Source organism: Podarcis pityusensis (genome assembly GCF_964106645.2).
Source record: "Podarcis pityusensis genome assembly, chromosome: 6".
NCBI lineage: Eukaryota > Metazoa > Chordata > Lepidosauria > Squamata > Lacertidae > Podarcis > Podarcis pityusensis.
This window is the reverse complement of record NC_138030.1, coordinates 81,866,129-81,894,001: the sequence shown is the minus strand read 5'-3', so window position 1 is coordinate 81,894,001 and position 27,873 is coordinate 81,866,129. Positions and strand designations below refer to the sequence as shown.

General features: G+C 41.0%; 1 protein-coding gene across 2 annotated transcripts in view; it reads right to left on the bottom strand.

Moving 5' to 3' along the window:
* Nucleotides 1-27,873, bottom strand: part of DENND1B (DENN domain containing 1B) — a 185,653-nt gene that overhangs the window by 77,887 nt on the left and 79,893 nt on the right. For both annotated transcript variants that reach the window (XM_081010763.1, XM_081010764.1), the window contains exons 7-10: nt 20,151-20,220; nt 18,283-18,363; nt 11,038-11,091; nt 10,337-10,447 (exon numbers count right to left, since the gene is read on the bottom strand). In XM_081010763.1, coding sequence (XP_080866889.1) covers nt 10,337-10,447; nt 11,038-11,091; nt 18,283-18,363; nt 20,151-20,220 — 316 coding nt within the window. The remainder of the gene's footprint in view (nt 1-10,336; nt 10,448-11,037; nt 11,092-18,282; nt 18,364-20,150; nt 20,221-27,873) is intronic.

The following is a 27,873-nucleotide window of genomic DNA, read 5'->3' as shown; positions in this document are numbered from 1 at the left end:
GATAAAGAAAAGCAAATTTAATTTTAAAAAATCTTGTTTCTTGCTTAAGCTATCTGTTCTCCAACTATATCCTCCCCTTAATTGATATGTTATTCTTCTCCCACTTCTTTGACAACACTGAATATTTACATATTTGAATTTTATTTCTGTACAAAGGTGTTCCTGCAATGACCTAAATTAAACTCTTTTGCAGGAGAGAGGAACACTTAAAAAATTGCTCCCGGGACCCTAGGAAGATGATATTTGGAACAGCATCTCAGTTAGAAGCAAACTGAAGACATGAACTTCTTTGCTTGTAGTTCAGTTAGTAACTGAAGTGGCCTGTGGGGCTGGGCAGATTCTTCAACATCAACTTCTTTGGACTGGTCATGTTGTGCAGATGCCTGATTATCATCTTCCAAAGCAACTATTCTATTCCGAACTTAAAAATGGAAAGCATAATGCTGGTGGTCAACAAAAGAGGTTTAAAGACTCTCTCAAGGCAAATCTAAAAAAAAAAAAAGTAGTATAATCACCAACAATTGGGAAACACTGGCCTGCGAGCGCTCCAGTCGGAGAACAGCCTTTACCAAAGGTATCATGGACTTTGAAGACACTCAAACTCAGGATAAAAGGGAGAAACGTGCTAAGAGGAAGGCACATTTGGCAAACCCTCACCATGATCAACTCCTGCCCAGAAACCTATGTCCCCACTGTGGAAGGATGTGTGGATCCAGAATTGGCCTCCACAGTCACTTCTGGATTCACTGTTAATGGAAGACAATCTTACTTGGCTATGAGTAATCGCCAAAGAAGAAGAATAATGATATTTTCTGATCTTTTACTGAGGGAATAAGTTGGATATCTGTCCAGATCTTCCAGTGCTGTGGCTTTCTTGTGTCTCTTGACACTAAATCTTAAACTCTGACATACAGAATTTCTGATCCAAGATTCATGCCAAATTGAAACAAATGGAATGAACATTTCAACGGGATGAGGAGAAATAGGACAGTTAAAATTTGCACACATAACATTTCTAGCTTCTGTACTACAGTGGAAAAATAAATAACAAGTGTACTGCAAATAACTTATGGAACCAAGAGCAAAATTTGAATTATGCGGAGTTGGAAAAGTAAGATGCATATCCCACACATGACTGAGTGGAACTACTCTGGGGAGTTTGTGATTCAGTAAAGCTGTTTAGATCATACTCTCATCTGACTTTATAGTGTGAAGCCAAGTCATGCAAACTGTAGAAACGTATTGGATTTTTGCACTGGATTCTTGTCTTAAGACAGGAGTACAGTAACAGAAAGTTCAGAACCTGCCTTCTTCCTCCCCATTATTCCTCTTCCACACGATCTTCACAGAATGCTCTTTAAGTCTCTCTCTCTCTGTGTGTGTTACACGCAACTTCTGAACTGGGAGGGTGGATCTGATGCACATTTTTAGATCTCCAGCAGTCAGAATAGCAGGTTCTAGATCTGAAATATTTCATAATATATGCAGGCCTCTGAAGACTGCTCCTCATAATAATTTTGAGACTCAAGATGAATGAACTTTTGGCAAGGCACACCCACATCTTATCCCCTACCAATTGGACACAGGGGTAACTATGATGGAATTCATCTTATTAAACAGTAGATTTCAAGAAAGGGAAAACACACAGCAGAAAGAAACCATAATAAATAAAATCAAATAAATAAATGATGCAATGCAGCTAAATGGCTGGTTGGCTGACTGACGGCAAAAATGTTGTATGCAGGTTCAGTTCAAAAGCTGATGTGATCCAGCGGAGTCATTAAAGTACGAGGAACTTTTCCAAGAATTTGTGATTTGAAATGGAATATGAACAATAATACTCCTTGCAGCTTGGTCCACAGCCAGGCAATAAGTCAAGCTTGGAAGTTTTTTTGAAGGCTTCCATTCCCATTAACAAAGAATACTGACGTAAGAAACAAGTTATTAAAAACACCAAAAAAAGGGGGGGAGTAGTGGGCTTTCTTTATATTGGTGCAGGAATATGCAAAACGGCACAAACTAGTTTGCTCATCAGTAATCTCTTACTCATGATGCTTACACCCAACAGTCTTCAACTGTGTATCCATCTTGGCTACGAGTCCTAGGAGACCTGTTCCCTGCCTTGACAGCCTTTTCCCACCTGGCCACAGAGGGTAGCATCCTGATTGACTCCAGCTACAAAAGCTGCTGACTCTTGGGTTGCAGTATTGTTTAGGTGTTGTTACTGATGTTAATTTTCTGTATCTTTGTTTTCAATATCTTTATTTGTGAAGCAATTGTTCAGTTTGGTTGGGTACTTTGTGATATGTGTCATTTATTGTTTATGACTTTTGCTATGTTTGCAATTGTGTAGATTGTGTTGTAAACTGTCTCAACCATGGTTTTAGTTATCGAAAGGTGGCATGCAAATAAAACAATGATGGACATGTGTACTTCCTGGCTCTTACATGAGGATGTAGTGCGCAATCTAGCTCTATGTTGACTTGGAAGGGATTCCTACAATGGCTCTTGCAATTTTTCAAGCCATCCAATTCGTAGGAACGCTGATAGAAAGATCACTGTACAGTGGTACTTCGGGTTACATACGCTTCAGGTTACAGACTCTGCTAACCCAGAAATAGTGCTTCAGGTTAAGAACTTTGCTTCAGGATGAGAACAGAAATTGTGCTCCGGTGGCATGGCAGCAGCAGGAGGCCCCATTAGCTAAAGTGGTGCTTCAGGTTAAGAACAGACCTCCAGAACGAATTAAGTACTTAACCCGAAGCACCACTGTAGTTGTGAACAAGCTGGGTCAAAGGTTAACTTATCCACAATGATGCATTTCCAGGGATAGGTGAAATAGGTGTTACTAGGGCTTTTTGTGACAGTATTCACAGGTACGGAGTACTGACGGAGTCTTTTTTTGTACCCACTGCACTTTTATGAAGGTACCAGTACTGGAAAAAAGGACTGGGAGTTCCTTTACTCATAGCCTCTTTGGGTCTGTTTCAGAGTAAAATGCCTACATGAGCCTTGTCCTGTGTATAGGACAGTAATATATATTATGAGAAGCAAGAGTTCCTTTATCTGCTTTTATTTAGTTATTATCAGCAAGCTACTCCATCTACTTTTCAGGTGAGGAAAATAAAAACCTTGGCAACTATAAACAATAAACTGCTGCAGAGTACAATGCAACACGTTCTAAAAGAAAATGGTAGTGTTCCTTTTGAAAGCAACAGAAGGAAACCATCTGTTCAAAGTCTAAATATTTAATTTATGCTCACTTTTTTAAAACAAAAATGCTGCAAAATAAGGTGGCAACCATCTATAAAGCAAACAACAACATATTTAAATAAGTGCATAAATATTTTAAATTACCTCAGCAGGTAAGACTCAAAATACACTTTAGGGCCTTTAGAATAGATTTCCTTGAAAATGATGAAATCGTAGTTAAGCCAGGCTGTGGACCAGCAAGCACTTTTTCACAGGACCCCATCTTCAGAATGACACAAGCAAACATTTGGATGACACTCCATGAAATTCAGAACACCACAATCCTATGACACTGAGGCACATATAAAGGAAGTCTCAACAATTCAAAACAATGATGCTAAATATTGTAATCCTTTCTGTGCAGGGGTTTTTTTGTATTTACATTTTTTTATTGTTGTATAATGTGCAACCTGCCCATGTAGAATGTCCACTCATCATTGGCGCGTGTCCCTGGCAGGGCGAGAGACACTTCATGCAGCTGCACAGTACACAGTCCATTTGAAATCCATTGTATCATCTTGGTAATAGCAGTGTATTGGTGACTGAGACTGGGGTATTTAAAATGTGTTTACAGTTAAAATCAGAATTGTTTATACTGAGGAAGTAAGTGTAAATCAAATCCTGGTCCTTTATCCATCAGTGAAATGGGCAATTTGTGGATGATGAACTGCATGCGGCCTGCAGGCCCTTATATTTTGATCTCAGCATGTATTCCATTTTTATTGCGCGTGACCTGGTAGTATTTATTTTTAACAACTCAGGCTACACTAGCAAAAAAAAAAAATCTCCACTCTATGAAGAAGCTATTTACAAATATGGGGTTAATGAATGTGCAAGACATATTCACATACCCAATGGCCCTAATCTCGAACGCTACACATCAGTCAACTCTGCACAGAAGAGCCAAGCAATGCGTGGTCAGAACGGAACGGACAGGCACAATCCTATTCTGCCCCTTCCCATATACTGACTGCCCCTACATTTAGTCTTCTACCCAGGCCTCTCCTCTACCGGCATCACACAAACTGGACTGGGCACAAAGTCTGGGGGATCTTCAGGTCAGAGTACTGTTTAGAAAGGAAAGATGGCTCACCATGGGTGCCAACTTGAATAAAACATGGGGGGGTCAGGTAAGCCCTGCCCCACACGATCGATTACAAGATGTGGCACACACACGTCATTTGAATGGTAATGCCCATAAACTGAGGGGGGGGGCAATCCCCTCAAATATTTTAGGGAGGGCGAAGAGACCTCAGCCCCTAGGAGTTGGCAGTGCCGGATTAAACCCCGTGGAGGTCCCTAGGCAGTCGAATTCTTGGGGGCCGCCCTCACATTGAACTAAAAAAGCTTGATTGTAATTTTCCTTCAACATCAAATAAATTGTATTTTGATGAGTTGTAGCGGGGGCCCTAAAAACCATGGGGCCCAAATAGGTGCCTACCCATTTGGTAGTCTGGCACTGGGAATTGTGGGGAACAAAAGTCACTTATCCCTGTTTTTCAGCACTCAGTGGAGTTTTTAAAGCATTTAAAGTCAGCATTCTGCTGAAAAAAAATCAGATGCAAGTGAGTTTCAATGACTCCTCACAAAGAATCATTCAATACAAGGGTGGTAATAATCAGCATGAGGATACTCTATGAATCACTAGGACAAAGTACCACATTAGGGGATCCTTAGAATCAGCTGGAAGACGAGCATGATGAAGTACAATGCAATTATGGCAAACCGAGAGCGCTTTGCGTGCCCAAGCATCTGGTCAGTTGTTCTGCTGCCTTCAAGTGTTTTAAAGTCCCTTGGCAGCTATAAATAAAACCCCAAGTTTTGGAAGGGAATTGGAAGAAATATATATTATTTACACATATGGGCTAGTTAAGAGTTATGATACACCATGATTTAGCCTAACCAAAGGCGCAATCATCACGGATCCACTGGGGATAAAGGGGGGTGTTTGTTCTTCATGGAAGGCAAAGACAGTGAACATTTCAATAACTGGGGTTCCTCCAAAACAATTTTGAAATTGTTTTTAGCTCACCTCCCGATTCCTATTTTGCAGAAATGAAAAACTCTCCTGGATTATGCAGGTGGAATGCAAGAACAGCTCTTACAAAATTATCAGTCCAGCGTTAGTTGAAACAATTATTATTATTATTATTATTATTATTATTATTAAAAGGCGGGGAGGAGAGAGAACATTTCAACATCTGCATTAAAGTATTTCCACCTGCTTCTATAGCAGAGGCCACAAAACAGGCACACACTACTTAACATATTACTGACAGAATGATGAGAAAGCTCCTGTCAGGCACGGGCCAGCCGGGTGTTGGAGACAAAATGCACAGCCCCAGCTGACTAGTTAGAGAAAGTCTGGAGAGGTACAATTATAGAGGCATATGACAAGCCTTCATGCTTGACTGACTTGAGAACCGATGACATGGCATTAAACAGCAATCCTTCCTACCCAGCGGTCACAAAACAGCAATAAGTCAACTGATGCACCGTTGTAAAATCATGATTTATTCCTTTGCTTTGAATACACAAGACTACAGCATGATGTTCTGGTAGACTACCACTGCAGGTTCACTTGGGGCCCAAACATCCAGGGCTTGCCTGCCTACAGCAGGCATAAAATCAATGTTCTAGCACTGGCTTTCTGGAAAAGGTTTCCACGCTAGCTTAATTCACACAGCAACTGCAATACAAAAAGCTGCATTCAAGTTGTTATATTCTCATACCTTTTTTAAGTGCTGAGTGCATGCAGGATGCTTGTTGATGCAGGAAGATGGAAATAAAAGAGAATTGCAAGACAGAGAAACAGATACAAAGTAAACGTTTTACCTATGCAAAAGGCAACCGTGTATTTATGTAAAAATGCATATATGTAAATAAAGAACTGATCGTTATTTTGTTACACGTACTTCTTTCCCCATTAAAATAGGTTGATCACTATATGCTGCGCTCTCCAAAAACAGAACCCCCTTTTTCATTTCTATACATATCAGGATTAGTCCTTTAAAACCACAGGGTAGACTGAAATGGCAAAGGTGCTAAATCTTTAAAAAATAGTGATTTATAAATTCAGAGAATTTTCTATCCTCCACAAAACAAGAAGAGTAAGGAGAGCTTGAGAGAGAGCTTGAATTATGTCTTTTGTTATTGGTGCAACTGCCCTTAGATAGTGAACCGAAACAGAGCTGATAACTTGGAGGTGACATCACAACTCAGTCTGCATGAACTGTCATAAACACTTGGTATTAAGTTAACCTCAAAGATAAAAGGACAACTCCCCTAACAATAGAATGGATTTGATAACACTATTTTCAAAGGAAAAGGCGCTTATTCAGAAAGCAAAACTCTAATGCAGGGGTTACATTTTCACTGGGGATATAAAGTCAAAATTTGCTTTATTTTATGCAAGTGGTAACCATAAAAACAAAGGGTGGCATCCAACTAAAGTCTACTCAGGATAGATCCATTGAAATTAATGGATCTAAATTAGTCATGTCCATTCATTACATGGATCTACAAAGAGTATGACTCAAGTTGGCTACAACCCATTAGAATCAGAGAATATGCAATACAAAAGACTAATTGAGGTGGCTTGGCTGTTAGTGCAAACATGAAACACAATGTTTAATACAGAAATATAAAAAGTGGACCAGAAGATAATATGGTTACCACCTTCAAAAGAAACCAAAGCACAGTTACTTACAAACTTCTGGGTTTCATTCCTCATGTCATAAAGGGGCTATGTGTGGGCAAAAGGTTCACTCATATCCCATCTTAATAAGCCAATATTTCTTCCTCCAAACTTAGCCAAGATACTCCTCATAAGACTCTAAACTTAACTAATTTTTAAAAAATTCTGACACTGGTAAAAGTGCAGAAATGCAAAATAGATAATCGGCATGCTACACACACTTTCAGTCTACAGTCTGTGTAGAAGAGTGCAAAATTAGGATATAATCCAGTTACTACTTTAAGTGGTAACTCTTAATGGGTCCTAGATGGGATACATGAACATTTGATATTGCCCTACATTGATGCAGACAACAGTTCCATCCAGCTGGAACAGTGTTTCCTACTATTAATGAAGGGATCTCCAAGATATCAGGAGACTAATATATATTTTTATTTCTCTGAAGCAGAGATAAACCTGGAACGTCATGCATGCAGTCCATGTACTACAGGGGTTAGCAAGGTTTACCTCGCCTGGGCTGGTTCACTCCAGCAGAGATCCCTCCGTGGGCGTCTGAGCATGCGCAGATGCGATTTCCGACACCGTGGAAGCGAGTCCACGCACCGCGCTGCACTGGTTTAGAACAGTGTGCAGGGATTTGCTGAGCAGGCAGCTCAGTTCAGGGGTGGCTCATGGGCCACTTGTGGCCCACGGGCCTTAGGTTGCCTACCCCAATGTACTATGATACAGGTAAAGGTAAAGGACTCCTGGGCGGTTAAGTCCAGTCGAATTCAACTATGGGGTGCAGGATCTCCGCTTTCAGGCAGAGGGAGCTGGCGTTTGTCCACAGACAGCTTTCTGGGTCATGTGGCCAGCATGACTAAATTGCTACTGGTGCAATGGGACACACTGTGACGGAAGCCAGAGAGCACAGAAACGCCATTTACAACACACACCCCTTTGGAAAACAGGAACAGTGACTGGTGCTAAAAAATTCCATTGCAAAAAATGCCACTACAATATTTCTACAATGGTCAATAATTTCAACCACAAGTAGAAGTGCAATTTGAATACAGAGGCCTACTACCTGAAATTCCTTAAATGTAGCTAACAAAGTTGTTGTCAGACTTTACTTCCCATTAGCTCCAGTCAGCACAGCCAATATTCAAGGGTGATGGGGGTTATAGTCCAACAACATATGGAGGACACCACGTAAGATACCTCAACCTTAAAGGAAGGAGCCACAAAACAAACCCTGGACCTTTGGGAATGCCCAACATGATACATATTCAGGGGGTTGCATCCAATCAAGCTGCAGATTTTCACTCACACAATGAAACCTCCCCTACTCTCATCTGCAGTCCCTCCCCCCCACACACGCACTGTCAAAATCTGCTCCCAGGGATTGGGAGGCCTTCGGAAGCAGATTGGGCAGAGGCAGAGAGAGCAGAGAGAGGAAAAGTCCAATTGCAAAACCAGAACTGTGCTTGTACAGCATCAGATACCACCGAGAGGGTGGTTCTACTCTAATGGAAATCTGATTGCCATGATTGACATCCTATACCCTTTTAAAATGTGGCTCTTTTGGGGGGGTGTTATTGGGTTGTTGTTTTTATTTTGAGTATATATGTTGTGGTTTTATATCTTGATTTTTATTCTGTGAACCACCCTGAGACCCCCCCCCCGGGTACAGGGCGGCATATAAATAATAATAATAATAATAATAATAATAATAATAATAATAATGTGCACTGACTCTACACTCACTCTGCACTGGTCACACTGCCGACTGACGCAATCCGTTTCAGTACAGTGGGCAGCGTCTACATGACAGTTGCCCTGCATTAAGTTGTTCCTGCTGAAAAAGGAGCTATTGCTTGAATTGCACTTCAACAAACTGAAGCCAAATCTGAACTGCAAGACTGACTGATATAGGCACCCTTCACCATGTAAAGCATATTCACAAGTTCAAGAGGGGCACTTCTGGTTGTCCCTAGACACAGGTCCGAGTATTTATTTATTTATTTATTTATTTTGACCCACCGCTTTTCCCTGGAAAACGCACTCTTTCCCGCGGAATCAGAACCAACAGAAATCCACAGAAAGTCCATGGATTAACAACTGGCGTACAAGCTTAACAAGGGAATGACAACTATAGTCAATAAATGGATGTTGGACTTATTTTTATCTCTTGAAACGAAGAATGCTATTTACTCAGCACACTCTCGTCCCTGCATAACAAAACTTCAGGGTATCTCAAATTTCAAAGCTTTCAGCACATTTGAATGAGAGCTAAGCACCAATAAAGTTGTTGACTGTATTTTGATCACTCAGTGCAAGATTTTATTTGTTCGTGCTTTTAAAGCCCTGTTCTTGCTATCTATAAAGACTCAGATAGTAATCCTGCAGAGTTAAGCAGCTCAACTGAGTTTAACCTCATAAATTCCATTAAATTAAAGGAAATTAAAATTAGCTTGTGTACAGGCTTGCCTAGTGTACATCCAGATTAGCTAACAGTGCAAAACTATTTTTGTACTATTTCTGATTATACTGAACATACTGTAAGTGGTTTTGCATTCAGTGAATCATTTGAACACACCTATTACCAGACTAGAAAGTATGTCATGCAATAGATTTGAAGGAATCCTAAGTAATATATTTCTATACTTAACAGACAACACTCTGCATACACAATGATGCCCATTGGCTTGAAAGCAATGTTGCTTGCAACTTAATTGAGATGGGTGTAGACCTGTATATTACACCCCATGGGAAAGGATAGAACAAAAAGGGGCTATCAAAAGATTTAGGCATGGCTGTAGAGTTAAAACATGGCGCTCTTTATCTCTGTGCCATCTGCAATGACATAAGAAAGCCATTTCAGCATAGGCAGAAGCATAAAACCTGTAATAAAAAAGGCTATTTGGAATAGTAAGTTATTATCAGCCTGAAGAGCTGCTCCAAAATCAGAGCTATTACAGTATACGCTCCCCAAACACTACTCTGCAACCAAGATGAATTTACCTATTACCAGGTTTAGGATACTAGCTATTATCATGCCCCCTTGATTTCTTTCAAGTAGCTCCAATGGAATAAGCCACAAGTGAATAATAAAGATCTTATAATAGCCCTTAAGGATTCTTTATAGGGTGGAAGGCACAGAAATGAACTCTAGTGAGTTAGAGAACTCTCATCTCTGGATAACAAAAAATAATTAACCTGACTTAATGTATCTGAGAAGGCTTTATATAAATCAGACTTTTGTGCTTCAAGAGTCAGATTAAAACCATATATTTTTAAAAGTATGTAGATATTGTCTCATAAGTACCTACTGAACATATTTAAATCTGCAAGGGTCTTTTTGAGATGCTCAATGTATTCTGCTTGAAAGAAGTGTGAAGTACTTACAGTGCTTAGTTTGCTGGAGGTAATAATGATGCGTCTCTCATGCAACATGCTGGCATAAAGTTGCAGCATGTTGTTCACATCCACAGCAACAAAATATTCAGTAAGATTTCTCTGTTTAATAAAGAATAAGTACTGTTAACACATTAATAGTGGTAATTGAGTGGAGCATAAACTTATAACTACCAATTTCCCTGCTGAAGGGGGATTTTTTTTATCTCGTTAAAGAAATATGTCTGCGCAATAAGCATCTTTAACTGAAATTTGTCACCTTGTTATCCTTTGCAATATTAAAAACTGTGCTTCAAAATATTCAGATTTCATTTTTTGAACAAGGCTGCCCTCCCTCACCAGTTTTTTAGTTTAGCTTATTAAACATAACCACTTCTTAAACATTCATGCCTGCAAACACACACACACAGAGAGAATGAGAGCGATCCTTGCATCCACTGTGGGCAAATGATTGTTTTAAATTACATAAATGGATATACACTAGAGTATGCAAATCCCCAGCACTATGGAATTGAAACAGCCTGTGAAGGGAGAAAGTGGCGGGTGTTGGGATGTGTAAATGAATTAAAGGAGAATAAAGCCATTGAGGAGAGAGCTGAACCAGTTTATTTTCAGGTTCTATCCAGCCTTATAATTCAGTGGATATGTGCTAAATATCTCATCTTACCCCATATAAATCTTACAAAACTTACACTTTCAGGTACTGTTGGTAATCCAGTTAGATCAGGAGTAATGAAATACGATTGCTGGTCAAGGAAAGGAAAACAAAACAAAACAAAACACAGAGTTATTGGTCCTGAAAGTGATAGCAGTATTATAAACTGCTGTTTATGTAGGCTAGTTAGCTTTTGTTCTTGTGGCAGAATGACATGATTAGTAAAGTAATCAGGAGCACCAGATAGTTTGATTCAATAGACCACAGGCATGAAATACCCTTTTCAGAAAAGTGTTTGTTTTCTACTGAAATCACAGTTTTGCTAATTCCAGGAGTTTAAAAAACACAACAGCGTATATGTAGAGCATCATCAGTGTTAAAGAGTATGTGACAAGGCTCTTTTCAAACCTTGGAGCTGAAGGAGGAGAAAAAATCAGGAGAACAGGAAGAAAAATAGAAGAAAGGAACTATACATACAGTTGCTTCTGTAGCCGCTACTGCCCTAGACAGCAGACACCAGATCCCCACCTGCCCTACACATTTAAAGCAGTATCATACCACTTTAAACATGTCTTCCCCCAAATAACTGTTGTTTGTTACTGGTGCCAAGTATTGATAGGAGACCCCTATTCTACTCATAAAGCTTCAATTCCCAGAGTACTTTAACAATCATAAGGAGATGGAGGGGTGTGGCCTCATTACAAATCCTGCATTCCTAGCCACGATTTTCTTCTTGTATCTCCCTTGTTCATAGATTGGCAGCTGGGGGGGGGGAGCCTGTACTCCTCACAGGGTTGAATATAGCCTTGGGCTTCCAGTTGCAGATTGTTACAAAACTGGGTTCATTCTGTTAAATATTTACAAGCAGGTTGCAAAACAACCCAAGTTTCCCCCCCACACACAATAGTTTATGAGAAATGTAACTTAACAAGGTTCTGCATGCATATTTTAATGTGATCCGCAGGAGGTGTCAAAAGCTTCACTAGTCCACAAGCATGGATAATAAACACAGGGTATGAGGCCTCCAGCTGAAAAACTGGCTTAAAAAAATAATAATGTTTTAATTAAAGGTTTTCTTGGGTTACAGATATACATCGTCTCTATTTCTGACACCAGTCACGATCACCATGAAGGTCAAGGAGAAGTGGACCACCACTGTATGTTGGGAAAGCAATTCCTATTCTAAGGAAAAACATTATGGGATTACCAATACAATATGGGCAGAACCCGACAAGCCACTCCAGTATCCCTGCCAAGAAAACTCCATGGACAAAGACAACAGGCATATGTGCCTGGCGTGCTCTGGTCCATGGGGTCACGAAGAGTCGGACACGACTAAACGACTAAACAACAACAATGGGCAGAAATCACCGCTAGGCTGTTTTTATCAAGACAATGGGAGAGATTAGCAGGTGAGGATTGACTAAAGTGAGGGTTGGTCCAACTTGAGGATCCAGAAACCACAGGAAACTTAGGTGTGTAAGGTCTGCCTCTTCCTTACTCTCATTCACCAACTGCCAATTATTGTGAACAGCTGGCCTGCTCTGCTTCTCATGATGGGGAATGTGGAAGTTGCATTTTTAATTGTAGCACTGATGGAGGTACATCCTCAGCACAATCCCACACATGTCTACTCTGAAGTCTCGTTGAAATCAATGGGGCTTACTCCCAGGTGAGGACTACAGCCTCCGTGTACAAATTAAACTCAGGATCAATGAGAGAACAAGCATCACAGAAGCTCTTAGCTAGCCTCATAATTGTGAATGGGGAAAATGTTACTAGACTAAGACCATATTAATGGGATCTAGAATTTTGTACTAAGGAAAGGACCTGGGTAAGTTCATTTATAGCTACTTGTTAAAGTAAGGTGTTTATGCCACTAGGTCTTTATTATCCCTGTCCAATTACAGCCTTATTGGGCAATTCTGACAACTAACACGTTTTTCACATTCAGAATTAGTTGATAGCTAAATAAAACACAAACAGTGGTAGAAAAAGAAAGAATTAGCAAAAAAAACCACAAAACATTAGGAATGTGTTTTTTAATCCAGTACATGTACAGAATGACAGAATTCATATAACATAGAAAAGGGATAAATTCAGATATTATGAAACCAAGAAAGCATCCCAAATTCTGAAAAATATTTTCTGTTTATACTATTCTTATATTTAAAATGCTTATTTGAAGATGGAGGGGGAAATCCCAAGGGTGCCAAACCCTCAAATGTATTTAAATTTCAACCTGACATTCTTCTTCAGGGATATTTACAAAGCTGAACATTAAAAAAAATGTCAGATGATCTTCAGATAGTCATCACTAGCAAAAATAACTATACTTTTATATTATCTTTCACTAGTTAGCTTAAACCCTTTTAGATTTTTTATGGGGGGGGGAGGTGAAATATAGGATTCTTTCCTATCATCACCACCACCTTTCTCACTTTTGGGTGGGGTGCAGCCCTTCTTTTTCATTTTGGTGGCTAATTATTCAACTTTTTTCTTCCAAGGAGCTAGATTCAGTCATTAAAAAACAAAATATTCAACCTCTGCTGAAATATTATGATAAAAACGGTATGTACCACTGAAATATCAGTAGAAATATGATGTTAAGGCATTGCTCACATGCTGCCAACAGTGCCAAGTGTAAATATATTCAGTGAAAATAATACATTTTTATTCCTGTTCTACAAAGAGGCCTTCTCAGAAATTCGTAAACAGTTGAAAGGCATTAAAAAAAAATTAAAAGCAAAAAGTCAGTAAGAATAAACTATTGTCACTCTATTAAATGTAAAGAGGATATTTAGCATACAATTTGCACATATACTTCCAATTCTGGTTTAGTCTAAACAGAAAATACATTCAAGAATTTTTTTTCTTTTATACCAGAGCTGCAACATAATAATTTCTCAGGGGACATTTATGAATCACTTGCAATCAACAGAGACATCATTTGGCAGGCAATTATTTCTTTCAAGAGGGGCTATGAGTAGCCAGAGCAGTTTAAACTCACCGCCATTAAACAAGGTTGATTTTTCAAAACTTGCTCACTTGCAAAAAAGATCTCGTTGTTCTTTTTCCAATATTAGAGAGAAAATTGAACAAATTCAAGTTTTGAAACCAAAGAACTGAGTTTAACTTGCAAAGCCGCACTTTTCTGAAATAGCTTGACTCCATTCTCTTTAACATCATGTAATGTTTCAAAGGCAAAAACAAACAGTTCAATCAATCTACCTTGTTGTTTTCAAACTTTACAATATAGGGCTTTTGGTTTGTAAGGTGTAGGGTGTGAGGTCATTTTCTCTTTTTCTTTGCAGAAGAAACAGAAATGGGAATACCAAAGATGAATGAGGAATTATCACAGCAACAGATGGAATGGCAAAGGACTGAGCTATGTATTGAAGTAATTGGGCATATATTCAGCCAAATATCTGAAATCCTTTCATGACATGCAGAACTGCACATATAAATTAAAGCTGCGCCTAGCAATCAGGATCAGTTGTTTTTTTAAACAACCAGCAATGATATTCTAGGAACAGAAAGATGCATTAGCAACTAGCAAAGTATGATATCCGTTGCACTGTTAAGTTTAAACTTTTGTGTTCATAAATGTCCATATCTTTGCATGTACCGTATTTTTTGCACCATAGGACGCAATTTTTCCCTCCTGAAAAGCAAGGGAAAATGTGTGTGCGTCCTATGGAGCGAATGCAGGGGGGAGGCAGGCGGGAAAAGCCCCCAAGAGCCGCACACAAGCTCCGTGCGCTCTTGCGGGCTTTTCCACAGGAGGGAGAAGGGACTGACTGGCCGCATCAGTCCCTTCTCCCACCTCCCAGAAAAGCCAGGAGAAGCCGCGATCTCTTTAAAGGGGTTGCGCGGCTTCTGCGGGCTTTTGCGAGAGGTGAGGGAACCCCCCCACCTCCCAGTAAAGCCAGGAAAGCCCTGCGCAGCGTCTCCCGGCAAGAAGAGGCTGCACGGGGCTAAAGGGGAAGCCAAAACCGCGAGCGGGATCCATCCCGCTCGCTGCCTTGGCTTCTTCCATAGCTGCGCGCAACCCCTCCGGCAGGGAGAGGTTGTGCGCAGCCTGTACGCTGCTCTTTGGGGCTGGGGGGGAAAGATTTTTTTTCTTGATTTCCCCCCCAAAAAAAACTGGGTGTGCCCTATGGTCCAGTGCGCCCTATGGTGTGAAAAATACGGTATACTCTTATTAGCTGTGTGTAACATGAGTTTCGAGTTTGTTCCGCAACAATGGTACTCTACATTATGAATACTGTGTTTCTCAGTTCCTGCTAGGTGCAAATTTTCTTAATGAATATCCATCTTTGCTTTCATGCTGGTTCTGGTTCATCCAGCCAAATGGCTGGTTACAGAAAGTTCCATTTTCAGAGTATTTTATGTAAAACTGGTGTTGATGTGTGAGCCTCAGAGAACACAGCTTGGCATCCAGATCCCCAGAGGAGTATATGGCAGAGACAATTAGAAGGGGAAAATGTTTTTACTACAGCACCAAGCTAATTTATTGGACTGACTGAGTGCTGTCAAACATGGCATTCCAGACTGCCAGCTTTTCAAGCACTTTTCAAAACCTAATTATGTAACGTCTATTAGAATTGTGCAGATGATCATTTTGGTCTGAATAATTTGTGCATCAACAAAGCGAGTGTCCATGCCCTACCTGCATCCCCGAGCAAATTAAAGATTGGTGGCTTGCAACATAGTGCTTGCTAATATTGTGCGCCATGTGATTATGTGTGTAGAACAAAAGAAGGGGAGGGCAGTAAAGCCTACCAATATTGATATTATTTTTATTCTGGATTGTATCCAATGTTAGTCCTACTCAGAGTAGGCCCACTAAGGTCAACAGACCTTACTCACATAGGTTTATTAATTCATATGAGTCAAATCTAGATATAACTTTTTTATTTCTAACCTACCTGTAGTGGTTCTAGGGGTTGCTCGTGCGTAAGCCGGTGCAAACACCTGGCTGGGTTGCCTGAGTGAACCTTTTCTGTCCGGACAGCCACTCACCCGTGGCTGTCTCAATCGCTGGCAGAATCAGTCAGTGGGCGTTTCTTAAACTTTTTCCAGCAAAGAAGCTCTTTGACGCCTAGTCTCCTCCTACTCTCTCTGCGTGAAAGCCTTCTGCGCAAGGAGGGCGTAGGCAGGGAGGACCCCTACTCTCCCCACTGGTCCCTGGCAAGGAGTCATGGGACCGCCTCGTCGCTTCCCCCATCTGCCCCCCTTCTCCACTGGTGCTACGCTGATTCTCTTCCCCAGAAGATGGGCTGCCTCTCCCAATCCCGGGACGCTCTCTGGAATCCCTCTGGATCTTGCTCTCTCCCTCCGGCACTGATGGCAGTTACCTGACATTACCCTTCAACCTTAAGGCTTCTGGGGCGATCCACAAACAATTCATTAAAATGCAACACAGCAACATCACATAACAACCATGAAACCATCATCATAACAGTTCACAAGCAGAAGAAGCGAACTAATTAAGTCAGTCATCTCCATAAGTCTTGAAGAAAGAGTGGCATATTGACAATGGAAAACAAGTAATGGGGGCGACAACAGTATCTGCAAAAGGAGGAAGTTCTACATCCAGGGTGCCATAACAAGTATGTGTGTTAAGGTTTCTAAGGGAGATATGCCAGTGAAAAAACAGTAAGAAGTACAGTGGTACCTTGGGTTATGAACTTAATTCGTTCTAGAGGTCTGTTCTTAACCTGAAACTGTTCTTAACCAGAAGCACCACTTCAGCTAATGGGGCCTCCTGCTGCCACCGCACCACTGCTGCGCGATTTCTGTTCTCATCCTGAAGCAAAGTTCTTAACCCGAGGTACTTGTGATGGGATGATGAGCTGCTTGTGCGTAAAATCGTATCCCCTCAGAGTTTGTTCAAGTCCACAAACCTCTGTCTGTGACGGAGCCCCTCAGACATGGCTCCTCTAGTCACTAGCAGATTCCGACAGTGGTTGCTTTCGGAATCGCTTCCAACATAAAAGCTCCTTAACGGAAACACGTCTTCTGGACTCTCTGCGTGACAGTTTCCGGCGAGGAGTGGGTGTCCCTACAGGAGGTCCTGAAACCTCCCCACTGTTTTCGCTGGAAGTGTCTCTGAGCCATCCCTCCAGCTCACTTTCCCTCAGCTCACCTCCTCTCCCCCTACTGGTTCCCTCTTCAGCTGCTGAGTCTCTCCCAACCTGTGTGAGCCCCTTCACCTCCCTTCCTTCCGATGGCAGTTCCCTGACAGTACTATTTCTGGGTTAGCAGAGTCTGTAACCTGAAGCGTATGTAACCTGAAGCTTATGTAACCTGAGGTACCACTGTATTTTAAAACAGGTCTAGCTAGCCCCTTGTCATCACATAGTGGATGTCAAAACACAACCCAAACAAACAGGCATGGGCTTTTTTATTAATATATTGCCTTCTCATAAAATATCATACAAAACACAAACACAAACATTAAAAACAATACAAAACAATAATTAAAATAGGAACAAGAAAATCTGGTAAATCAGGCAAGGAACCAAGGAGATACTGAATCTGTGTCATCTATCCAGCTTGGTGACAAGGACTAGACTTCTGGGAGGCTGTGTTCAAGTGAAGACTGTGGCTATTACCGGTACTCATTCTACCCCTGCCTTCCCCAATTTGGTGCCCTCCAGACGTTTTGAGCAACAACTACAAGCAGTTAGCATTTGCAATCCCTAAGTCATATAAAGTCTCCATTGTGCAAGACTGTATGTTTGTCCATAGATCCTAGAAAAATAGAGCTCCTTTCTGTGGTACAGCAACTAAAGAGTGCTGTTCTCCTGGCAATGTCCATAGCACAAGCTTTTGAAGCTACCTGTATCTGGACATCCAAGTCAAAGATTTGAAATGGAACCTAAGAAACTTGTGACAATTAGTCTAGTGTCTAAAATAGCAGGGGATCCACACATGGGTCAAACACAGGTAGGTTGTGAGAATAGCCCCAAGCACGTAAGCACAAAAAATGGGTACAATATTAGCTCATGTGTGGCGTTAAGAAAAGGGGAAGGGGGAAAACATGCCCAGATATTGAGTTGGGGGGATGTCAAAAGCCACCTTAACAATTCCCTTAGTAAATTCCTGTGCCTCCTTGGGGAGATCTGCCTCCCACTTTGAGAGAAGTGAGAATATAATTTGGATACTTTATCATGGCATCAAGCTCCCCAACTTATACAGAGTAAATAAAAAGGGCCGTTTTTGTTGCTTATTATTATTAATTGGTATGAGGCTCTGTAATGAAGACAATACCTACCAAATTTAAGCTGATCGGAGTATTTGCCTTTGGCACAGAATGCGTATACCAGGTTTCTAACAAGTCATTCAAGTCATCTTCCTATAAAAAATAAGATTTTAAAATGTTTATTCAGTAGTTATATAAACCATGGTCACTGTAATGCAGTACTTCAGATATGTGCACAGTAACAAATGAATTCTAAAACTCCTAGTAATTTAAACCAATATCTGATTTCTCACCTCTGCAAATCCTAATTGAAGCCCTGCTCACTCTCTGGTTTTACTGCTTTTCTCACTCTGTCCCCTCTGGTCTACTCTCCACCTCAATCATTTCTTCTTCCACACCTGAACCTTCCTACTTCTCTTGTCCTGCTTTCCAAAGTCGTTGCTTCTTCTACCTCCTCCTTTCCCAGGCCTTTATTTCTGCCCCACTTCTTCCTAGGAATCACATTGAAAGTATCTAAAAAACAAATCACATATTGTTCTACTTTTATCCCATTATCTGGGCAGCAGGTTAAAACGACCCCAGTTGCCCTATCATTTCTTTCTATAATATCTATTCTTTAACATTCCAATAAAGCAAACCTTATAAAAAGTCATTCCAAAATCTAATGAAAATTGGTATATAACTGTAAAAAACAGATAAGTAAACGAATCGCAGTGTCAATATTATAAGAGACAGAGTCCTAGTTGGAACTAGGACAACAAAGCTTGCTAGCATCTCGAATGTTTGCATTTATATTCTGTGAACGCATGCCAGAAATCCATCATCTCTCCAACTTGGATTAGCTTTAAAAGAGGATTAGACAAATTCATGCAGGAGAGGGCTATCAATGGCTACTAGCCGTGATGGCTATGATCTGCTTCCAGCAGCGCTTCTGAATACCAATTGCTAGAAACCACAGGAGGGAAGAGGGCTCATGTGCCTGAATCCTGCTTGCTGGCTTCCACAGGCAACTGGTCGGCCACTGTGAGAACAGGATGCTGGACTAGATGGGCCATTGGCCTGTTCCAGCAGTTTTTTTAACAACTGAGTGCATGAAGAGAGAACGATATCATGCTCACTGCCCCAACCTCCTGACCTTCAGGTGACCAGCCATTGGGATGAACTGAACTTTTGCGCAGAGAGAAAGCTGCACAGATATAGCTTGTATGTACATAGGCTGTATTCGGTGAATGTGTGAAAAGAGTTTGTGTGACTAACAGTCAACACATTGGTGCATTTTCAACACAGCGGTAAATGCACTCCAGTATTTGCTTGTACAAAATAGTAACCATCACCTTTATAACTGGTTGGCCCACTTTCCATTCCACTAGCATGCTACTTAGATGACTGATATAGCCATCATTTTGGTCCAGTTCCATCCGCTTTGGCAAGTTGGTTATTTCTTTTTTAAATGCTACCCAGTCAAGACGGGTGGAGTACAGATGATATTATTATTATTATTATTATTAAATTTATATCCCGCTTGATTGTAAAAAAACCCAAAGCGGTTGTCATGTCAAGAGAAAGGGATGAAACTTGCAGTCACACGCAAGTAAGACAGAACAGATTAGGAACTAATGGGGGGGGGGGAGAGACACAAATACCAAGAATAGACTGCATGAGCTTCATCCTGGGTACACATACTATAACATTTTGTTGCATGCATGGGTGTAGTATCCCATGGTCACCACCCAGGGTGGGGAGCGACCTGCCAGGCCAGCATCCGGAAAAGCAAGATTGCTTCTTTGACACTTCGTCCCCTGGTTAAGGCTTGACCTACGAGCACAGCTGTGGACAGGCACAGGGCGCGCAGCCCAGCTAAGGAGAGAGGCAACAACACTGCCGACTTTTCTTCTAACAAGCATATATTTAATTAATAAAGACAACCAACATAAAATTACCTGTCCTTTAGACAAATAATCTGCCAGCGTATTTAAAAGTTTGTAGTATACCTCGAACCATGGCAAGTAGCTGAAAAGAGAGACATAAAAGCTTTTATTAAAAAAAGGAGAAACACAATATGAAAACGACTTCATCGTGATGCACTTTTTGAAAGCATTCAAGCAAGATTGAACAATAAAGTTTTAGATCTAAGTAGTTCATAAGAAAAAAGTGTATTGACTTGATCCTGCAAAACAAAACAAAATGTATCTAACTTTTTTCTCATTTGTAAGAAAATACTTAAAAGATAGTACATGGTGATGGCTGTGGTTTTTTTAAACAATTCTTGGTTTGTTTAGCTTTTCCTTAAATCCTCAAGAGGGCATTTGATACTTACCATTCATTAAAACCATATCACAGGAAGTCCACAAAGCTTGGATGCAAAGGGACAAACTTGATATATTATGAAAAACAAGCACGCAGAGATATGTTTTATACACATACACACTAAAGTATGAAGAATGAAAGAGTCCAGCTAATTGCATATTGAAATACTAGATACTAGAATTATTTTCCTTTCAACGCTGGTAAGACTAACAACAGCTTCCCCTATTTTCAGAAACTGAAAAATAATGCTTAAAAAATGAAACAACAGCTACCATTAACCTACAACTGTTAAAACGACAAAAATGCTAGATGCAGATAATATAGATCCATTATTTAAAACCAAAAGTTCAGATTGAACCGTACATTAGCATTCAGAGAGGAATATACCTATCACAATTATAACAGAGACTTTGGCAACCTGCTCTAGACATTTTCACCAGCTTAACCATATATATGACTGGTATAACCAGCTCCACCATGTGCAGAATGATGTCACTCTTTGTAACATAAGAAGGGTCTGCTGGACCCGAAGGCCAATATAGTCCAGCAACCTGCGCTCACAGTGGCCAACCAGATGGCTGTGGGAAACCCACAAGTACAACCCAAGCACAAGGGTACTCCCCCTCCCAGTTGGTTTCCAGAAACTGGTATTCAAAAGCAGAGCAGTGGACGCAGAGCATAGCTATCGTAACAATGTGCTGTCATAGCTATGGGTACCCAGATACACACAAGCATTCCTCATTTCTCATTAAGGAGCACTATTACAAGGGGGCAAGTGTACAGCCCTGATCCCAGATTACTTTCTACCAATATAAATAATATGGTTGGCATCCGTCTATCTTGAGAAACAATGGAGTGTGCCTCTAGGGTTGAAGTCAAACCACTGGAGAATCACAGCGCCTGCTGTGGCTGCCGAGACCCAGTAACCCATTACTGCTGCCTCCCACATTGTTTTTGCTGCTTTAACTGCACCGAAGGGACCTCTCCGGGGCGCAAGCCTGGGCAGTGCGTACAGAGGTCCTGGGCTGCCCAGATGACAAGACCCCCCCTCTTGGCTTCCCTGATGTGGTCCAAAGGAAAGCAGAGCAATACATTTGGCTGCAGGAGCTGCCAGGAGGAGACATGCAAGACGCCATGTGTTTATGTACATATAAGGATGATGCTGCCCAGCTTGGCTCTGACATTCTTACCCTATACATATCGACTTCAATACAAACTATCGTGAATGAAATTCTGCTCACGGAAGAGGACTTTCCTGTCTCCCCCTTCCTACTGAAGCTCCCATAGATCCTCCTTAACCTTTTCTTCTTCCTAAATTAAGCATAACAACTATTGTGGAAGAGGGTGATGTTTATCCTCTGAACCTAAACTTAGGAACTTTCTTACTCACTTCAGCATATGCCACAGTTAAGGCAGGAATAATGATTATGCTACACAATAATACAGCTGAGGAGAGGAAGCCAATTAGGATTTGGTCACCTCTGTACAATGCATAACACAGAGAAACCATGAAAAAGCTGGATCACAAAACCGGCTTAATCAGTATCTCCTAATTTCAATAATTCAGAGAGTGCTTCAACAAATTTCCTGCCTGCCATGTAAAGCACAAAATCTTTAAAATGACATCTGCAGAATCAATCACGGATGTGGAAGTGTTATGCTTTTAAAATCCATTCAGTCCTACCTAAAGAGTGGCCCTTACCTGTCACATAAACAACGGCAGCATATATTTCATTGCTAATTAAAAACGTATTTAGCATATTCTTTTAATCCAAGGAGCCACAAGGCAGGCGCTCAGGCTTTCATTCAAAGTCATTCTTCAGCTTTGTTGCACTAAGTAGACTTCCACCTCGCTTGCGCTTCCACTACAGTTCTGATAAAGCTTTTATATTCGCAAGTCAAAGGTTAAATAAAGGAAAGGAAATGTTTTCTGTCAAACAGTCAGGTAACCACTAACAGTCCTGAACTATCAGCAGGAATCTAACTTCTAGTAATCAAATAAAACTAAGGAAACCGCCTTTCCGTAGCTAAATGTCTAATGTCTAGGGGCTACTTTCTGTCTGGAAAATTGACACAAAATGTGTAAAATTGAAACATTCTGCTTCTGAGGGATTTGCCTAAAGGAAGAAGGGGGGGAGAGCTTCAAGCACAGTCTGAGATGAAGAACTACAAAGGCTTCCCAAATAAACCTGTCTACCTTATTAGAACATTTCGTTTAGAAATCTAGGTGACAATTTTACAGTCATAAAATTTCATTAATCAAATCCAAGGCTGAAAATTTTAATGATGCCGTCTGCATTTCACAGGATGCATAAGGTCAGCTAGAGACACAGACAGTAGTTTAACAAAATGAACCCAGTCAAATTATTTTCATGCATTTAGGAAGATATATACCTGGTTTCTTACGAGAGGGAGTATTAACAAAACAAAACAAAAAAACCCCCAAAGCATACTGTTCTTTAACAATGACACATCAAAGTTAACCCAGTAATTTACACTGGAACTCTCAAGTCTGCACCATCATTAACGTGAAAAATTAAATTTAGACAGCAAATTTAGCATAGCAAAACGTGTGTTAAACAGGACTTGAGACATCTTTTTCAGTCTAAATAGTGAAAGGCAGATTAAAGGTTCTGTAGAAGCCTCGGCAACAGCAGGAATCCAGACTGTGAGCTCCACAGAAGAGGCAGACGAATGGAAAATACTATGCTGCAAAGCAACACACAGAAAGCCTGCAGAAAGTTCTAGCCACCTCTTGTGCTGTTTAAGCTGTTTATATTGCCATTTCGTATCCGTTTGCAGTTTTGCTTCCATTTTAGTAGCTGCAGTGGGGGAGAGCAAAATGATTCATCTTTCTTCTTCTTTTCCAACTATAAAAGTATCGAGCACAGATACTGATAAAGACCAAAGCGACACACAGCAGCCATTGTTAAGTGACAGAGTCGCAGGCGAGTTAAGTGGTCTATGAAAATAGTAGCCAATAAAGTGAACCTGGTGCGGTAAATTTGCAACATATTGTGATTTTTCTTTACCCTTCCAAAAAAAAATACACTTTTCTTCCTCAAAACAGTGTAGATCACCTGACCCGACCCCACTCCACTCACCATTCCCCCTCCTTTCTTCCTAATTGTTTAAACCAATTCATGAACCAAGAACTTATACATTGACCACTAACAAAGAAACATATGTTGCAGATATATTTCCACATTTATTATGCTATTTTTGTGATATTCAAATGACATGAGAAAACTTGGTATACTTATTTGTACAACATTATTCTTGTTTATAAAACCCAATAAAATAAAAATAAAAAATGGTGTAGATTCTTAAATAGATGTTAGGGATTTATACCCTCCCCTTCAACAAATCCGCAGGGCAGAATTTAATTATTATATTAATAAAAGCAATCAAGGCCATATACCATGGATAGGCAAACTAAGGCCCGGGGGCCGGATCCTGCCCAATCGCCTTCTAAATCCGGCCCACAGACAGTCCGGGAATCAGCATGTTTTTACATGAGTAGAGTGTGTCCTTTTATTTAAAATGCATCTCTGGGTTATTTTTGGGGCACAGGAATTTGTTCTATTTTTTCCCCAAAATATAGTCCGGTCCCCCACAAGGTCTGAGGGACAGTGGACCAGCCCCCTGCTGAAAAAGTTTGCTGGCCCCTGGATACAGTAGTGGCTGATGAGGCAGCATGACATTGCTCACCTGACTTCCCACTGTCCTGCATCGTTGCCAGTTACCAAGAGGGGAAGGCAGCAGGTAGCTGGGTGCGGGCAGAGTCAATTCAACGCTACTGACACTGTGTCAGCACCAGGCTAAGATCCCCACTGCCTTCCCCCTCTCAAAACGCATGTTAGAAAAAGGCACTGCACCCCATCTTGCACTAGTTCTTGCACAATGATTCATGGAACCGAGCCATTGCCAGAATTGCTTTCGCTAGTGCATCTCTAGCTCCAACCCTCAGATGGAAGGGTGCACTAAATCTATATCACATTGGTGCAGGGGGCACTGATCTGTGCTGTGTGTTTGTTGGGGGTCACAGTCCCTTGATAGCACTCCTGATGTTGCTTTAAGGCACCCAAGCCATAGCTATGGACAGAAATGCACTTTTCCATCTTTGTTTGATCTGTGAGCTATGCAGAGGCTGATTGTACAGTGTTCAATTTTACTGCTGTTATGGATCTGTGCTCCATTCCTTTCTGTGCCTTTTATGGCAGAAAATAGACATTCTAGGTTTAAATATAAATAAAGATATACACTATCTTACATGACTATCCAAATGGATTCAGTCATGCTTCAGTTCACTATTATCTGCTTTTGTCTTTCCCTTTGTGCAATCTGCATCTCTTCAGAGCCCATCGATAACAGTTAAGGTTGTAATATCTGAAATTTTTAAAAACCAGAGAAGAGACCTGTTCACTTTAAATATATTCCTTACACTCAAATTATTTCCCCCCACTGCCCTCAAGAGTAAAAGATGGATGTGTTTCCAAACTATACATACAGAGTATTTTTTTAATAAAAAAAAAGCTGGCCTGGTAAGCATTTAGCATTGCATTGTAAATTTGAAATTGTCACAATGGAAGGAATAATGGCAGTATTCTTATTAAAGCTTGCTGAAAAATTATAGCTTGCCACTTTTTATTTGAGCAGTTACTTCTACAAAATAACAGACCAAAACTAAAGTATTCAATTAAAGTAGGCAAATGTGGTGCCTTAAGAATATAAGAAGGATCTAGCTAGATCAGCATAACACGGTCCAGAAAGATGCTCCTAGGAATTTGGCAAGGACGCATGGAGACGATTGCTTTGTGTTGTTGTTTGTCCACGGAATCTTGCATTCAGAAATACACTGCCTCTTAACATGAAGATCAATCAACATTGATAACCTAACCTAAGAAGGTTAGACTACATCCACTATACAGCAAATTTCTGCACTGTGGTTGCATAAAGGTAAAGGGACCCTTGACCGTTAGGTCCAGTCGCGGACGACTCTGGGGTTGCAGCGCTCATCTCGCTTTACTGGCCGAGGGAGCCGGCATACAGCTTCCAGGTCATGTGGCTAGCATGCCTAAGCCGCTTCTGGCGAACCAGAGCAGCACATGGAAATGCTGTTTACCTTCCCGCCAGAGCGGTACCTATTTTTCTATTTGCACTTTGACGTGCTTTCAAACTGCTAGGTGGGCAGGAGCTGGGACCCAACAATGGGAGCTCACCTCGTCGCGGGGATTCGAACCGCCAACCTTCCGATCAGCAAGCCCTAGGCTCTGTGGTTTAACCCACAGCGCCACCCGCATCCCTAACTATGGTTGCACAGTTAAGACATTAAACCAGAAGTGGGGGAGGGGGGGGATATGTTACTGAAGGAGGGAAACCTAGACTACTCCTGCTAATTTACCAGCTCAGATTAACTTGGGTCAGTAGCATGGAGACTGGCGCAATGCTTCATAGGCGTACTGAATCAAAACGGCCTGGACATTTGAAAGCACTCTCTGTCTGGAAGCAGCCAATGTGAGAATCAACGTGCAAAATACCATTCTGTAATCTGATTTGCGAAGGAAATGCACAAACAAAATAGGAAGAGTGGCATCAGCAAATCCCTTAACTTTCAGCAAAGGTGCACACCAGAAAATGAAGTGTAAAGTGAGGTGCTTAATTTCCTGTGATATACCCAAAACCAAAGTAAATGGATTAGTATGAGCTTTGTCCAAATGCAATGGGCATTTACAACCATTATTATACGTTAAATAGTAGTTGCAGTTGCAGTAGAAGCTACAAGGTAAGCATTAGGAGTTGCGGGTTCAATGCATGCAGCCCACTGGGTTGGGTGTCTATGTGTCTGCTTAGTGAGAATAGCTGAGCAGAGGAAGGAACAGCAGAAGGGATTCTGTTTCAGTACCCTGTGTTTTGCAGCTTGTGTAGAATCCCTTCTGGTGTTCCTTCCTCTGCTCTACTGAAAGTTTCCTTTACTGAATACAGAGGATGCAGGGCTAGCAAAGCATAGGGCAAGGACCATCTGATGGCCCCATCCCTGTTCAAACGCTGGGGCCTCCCTAAAGAGGTGTTTACGTTGCAGTCCCAATGTGGTTGCAGCCAAGCACCTCAGTTCTAGCTGGCAAACTGGGGTGAGTGGTGAAAGTCACCCCTTCATCCAGAATCAGGTCCAAGGCCTGTAAGATTGCCCCCGCCGGGGGGCGGGTTCTCTGCTACATGATTGGCCTGTCCAATGCCTTATCCAACCCAAATTGTAACAGGCTATGTAAAATACCTAACAGAATATTCATTTCTTGGGGAGGGAAAGGCAAAAACCTCATACCATTTGCCAATCAGGTGTGAGAGAAAAATATTTCAACACCACTCCCAGCAACAGGGAGTGTTGGGGAGGAAGCTGCAGACAAAATAGGCTGATTGGGGCCAGAGATTCTACTTTTTAAACAAGAAAGGAAAGGAAGCTCAGAATCTTGGCCCCCTGTTTCACCTGGGCCCAGTACATGTCCCCTCTCAGCAGTCCTGCTGTGGTATAAAATTGCCACTTCTCTGTTAAGTAGCAGTAGTAATAATTAAAGAGGTAAACCTAGATATAGGATAAAATTGAAACCACATATTTGGTGATGTAAATAATTTTATTTGATTTTGATTAAAAAAAAAAGTATTATTCTTAGCCTTCTTTAAGCTACCCTTGTAAGCTACCCTACATGCAGTGATTATTTATAACCTAGACAATAAACAATAACCCCAGTAAACTAATTTCCATGAAATAATGATCACTCTATAAGCTTTGCTGCTTCCTAGTACATCAGCCTTACACTTCTGGCTAGCTGCCCTGACTTGGTTTCTCCAGGGTATCACTGGTCCTCTACTTCATAGTTCATCTTTGTACGTCTGTCCCCTTCTTCCCACATGTATCGCAGTGCCACTGGTTGGCCTGCCATCTTCCTTTGTCACTTCTTGCTTTAGTACGACCACTGATAGCTCAAGTCTCCAAGCAGTTTCTCCATTTCCTTTGCTGCTCATATGCATGGCAGGTTGCTTGAACATTTGTTTTCAGCTGCATTTACAGGCACCCAGGCTCTCCTTTAAAGAGGCAAAATGTTTCTTTCATTTGGCTTTTAATTAAGCAGTTTATTGTGGTCGTGCTGTTTATGTTTTAATATCTATTTTGGAGCAAACTGATGACAAGGTAACATTCACTGTGAAAATCCACAGTTGTAATAACATTTTTAATCACCTTGGCCTGTGGTGTTTTGTTGTTTATAGCACTTCTGTTTACCATTAAGTGTTCTCCTAATTCTGCTATGCTTGAACCGTACTAGCAAATGAGTCACTTCCTGCAGTTCCATGCTCATAAAA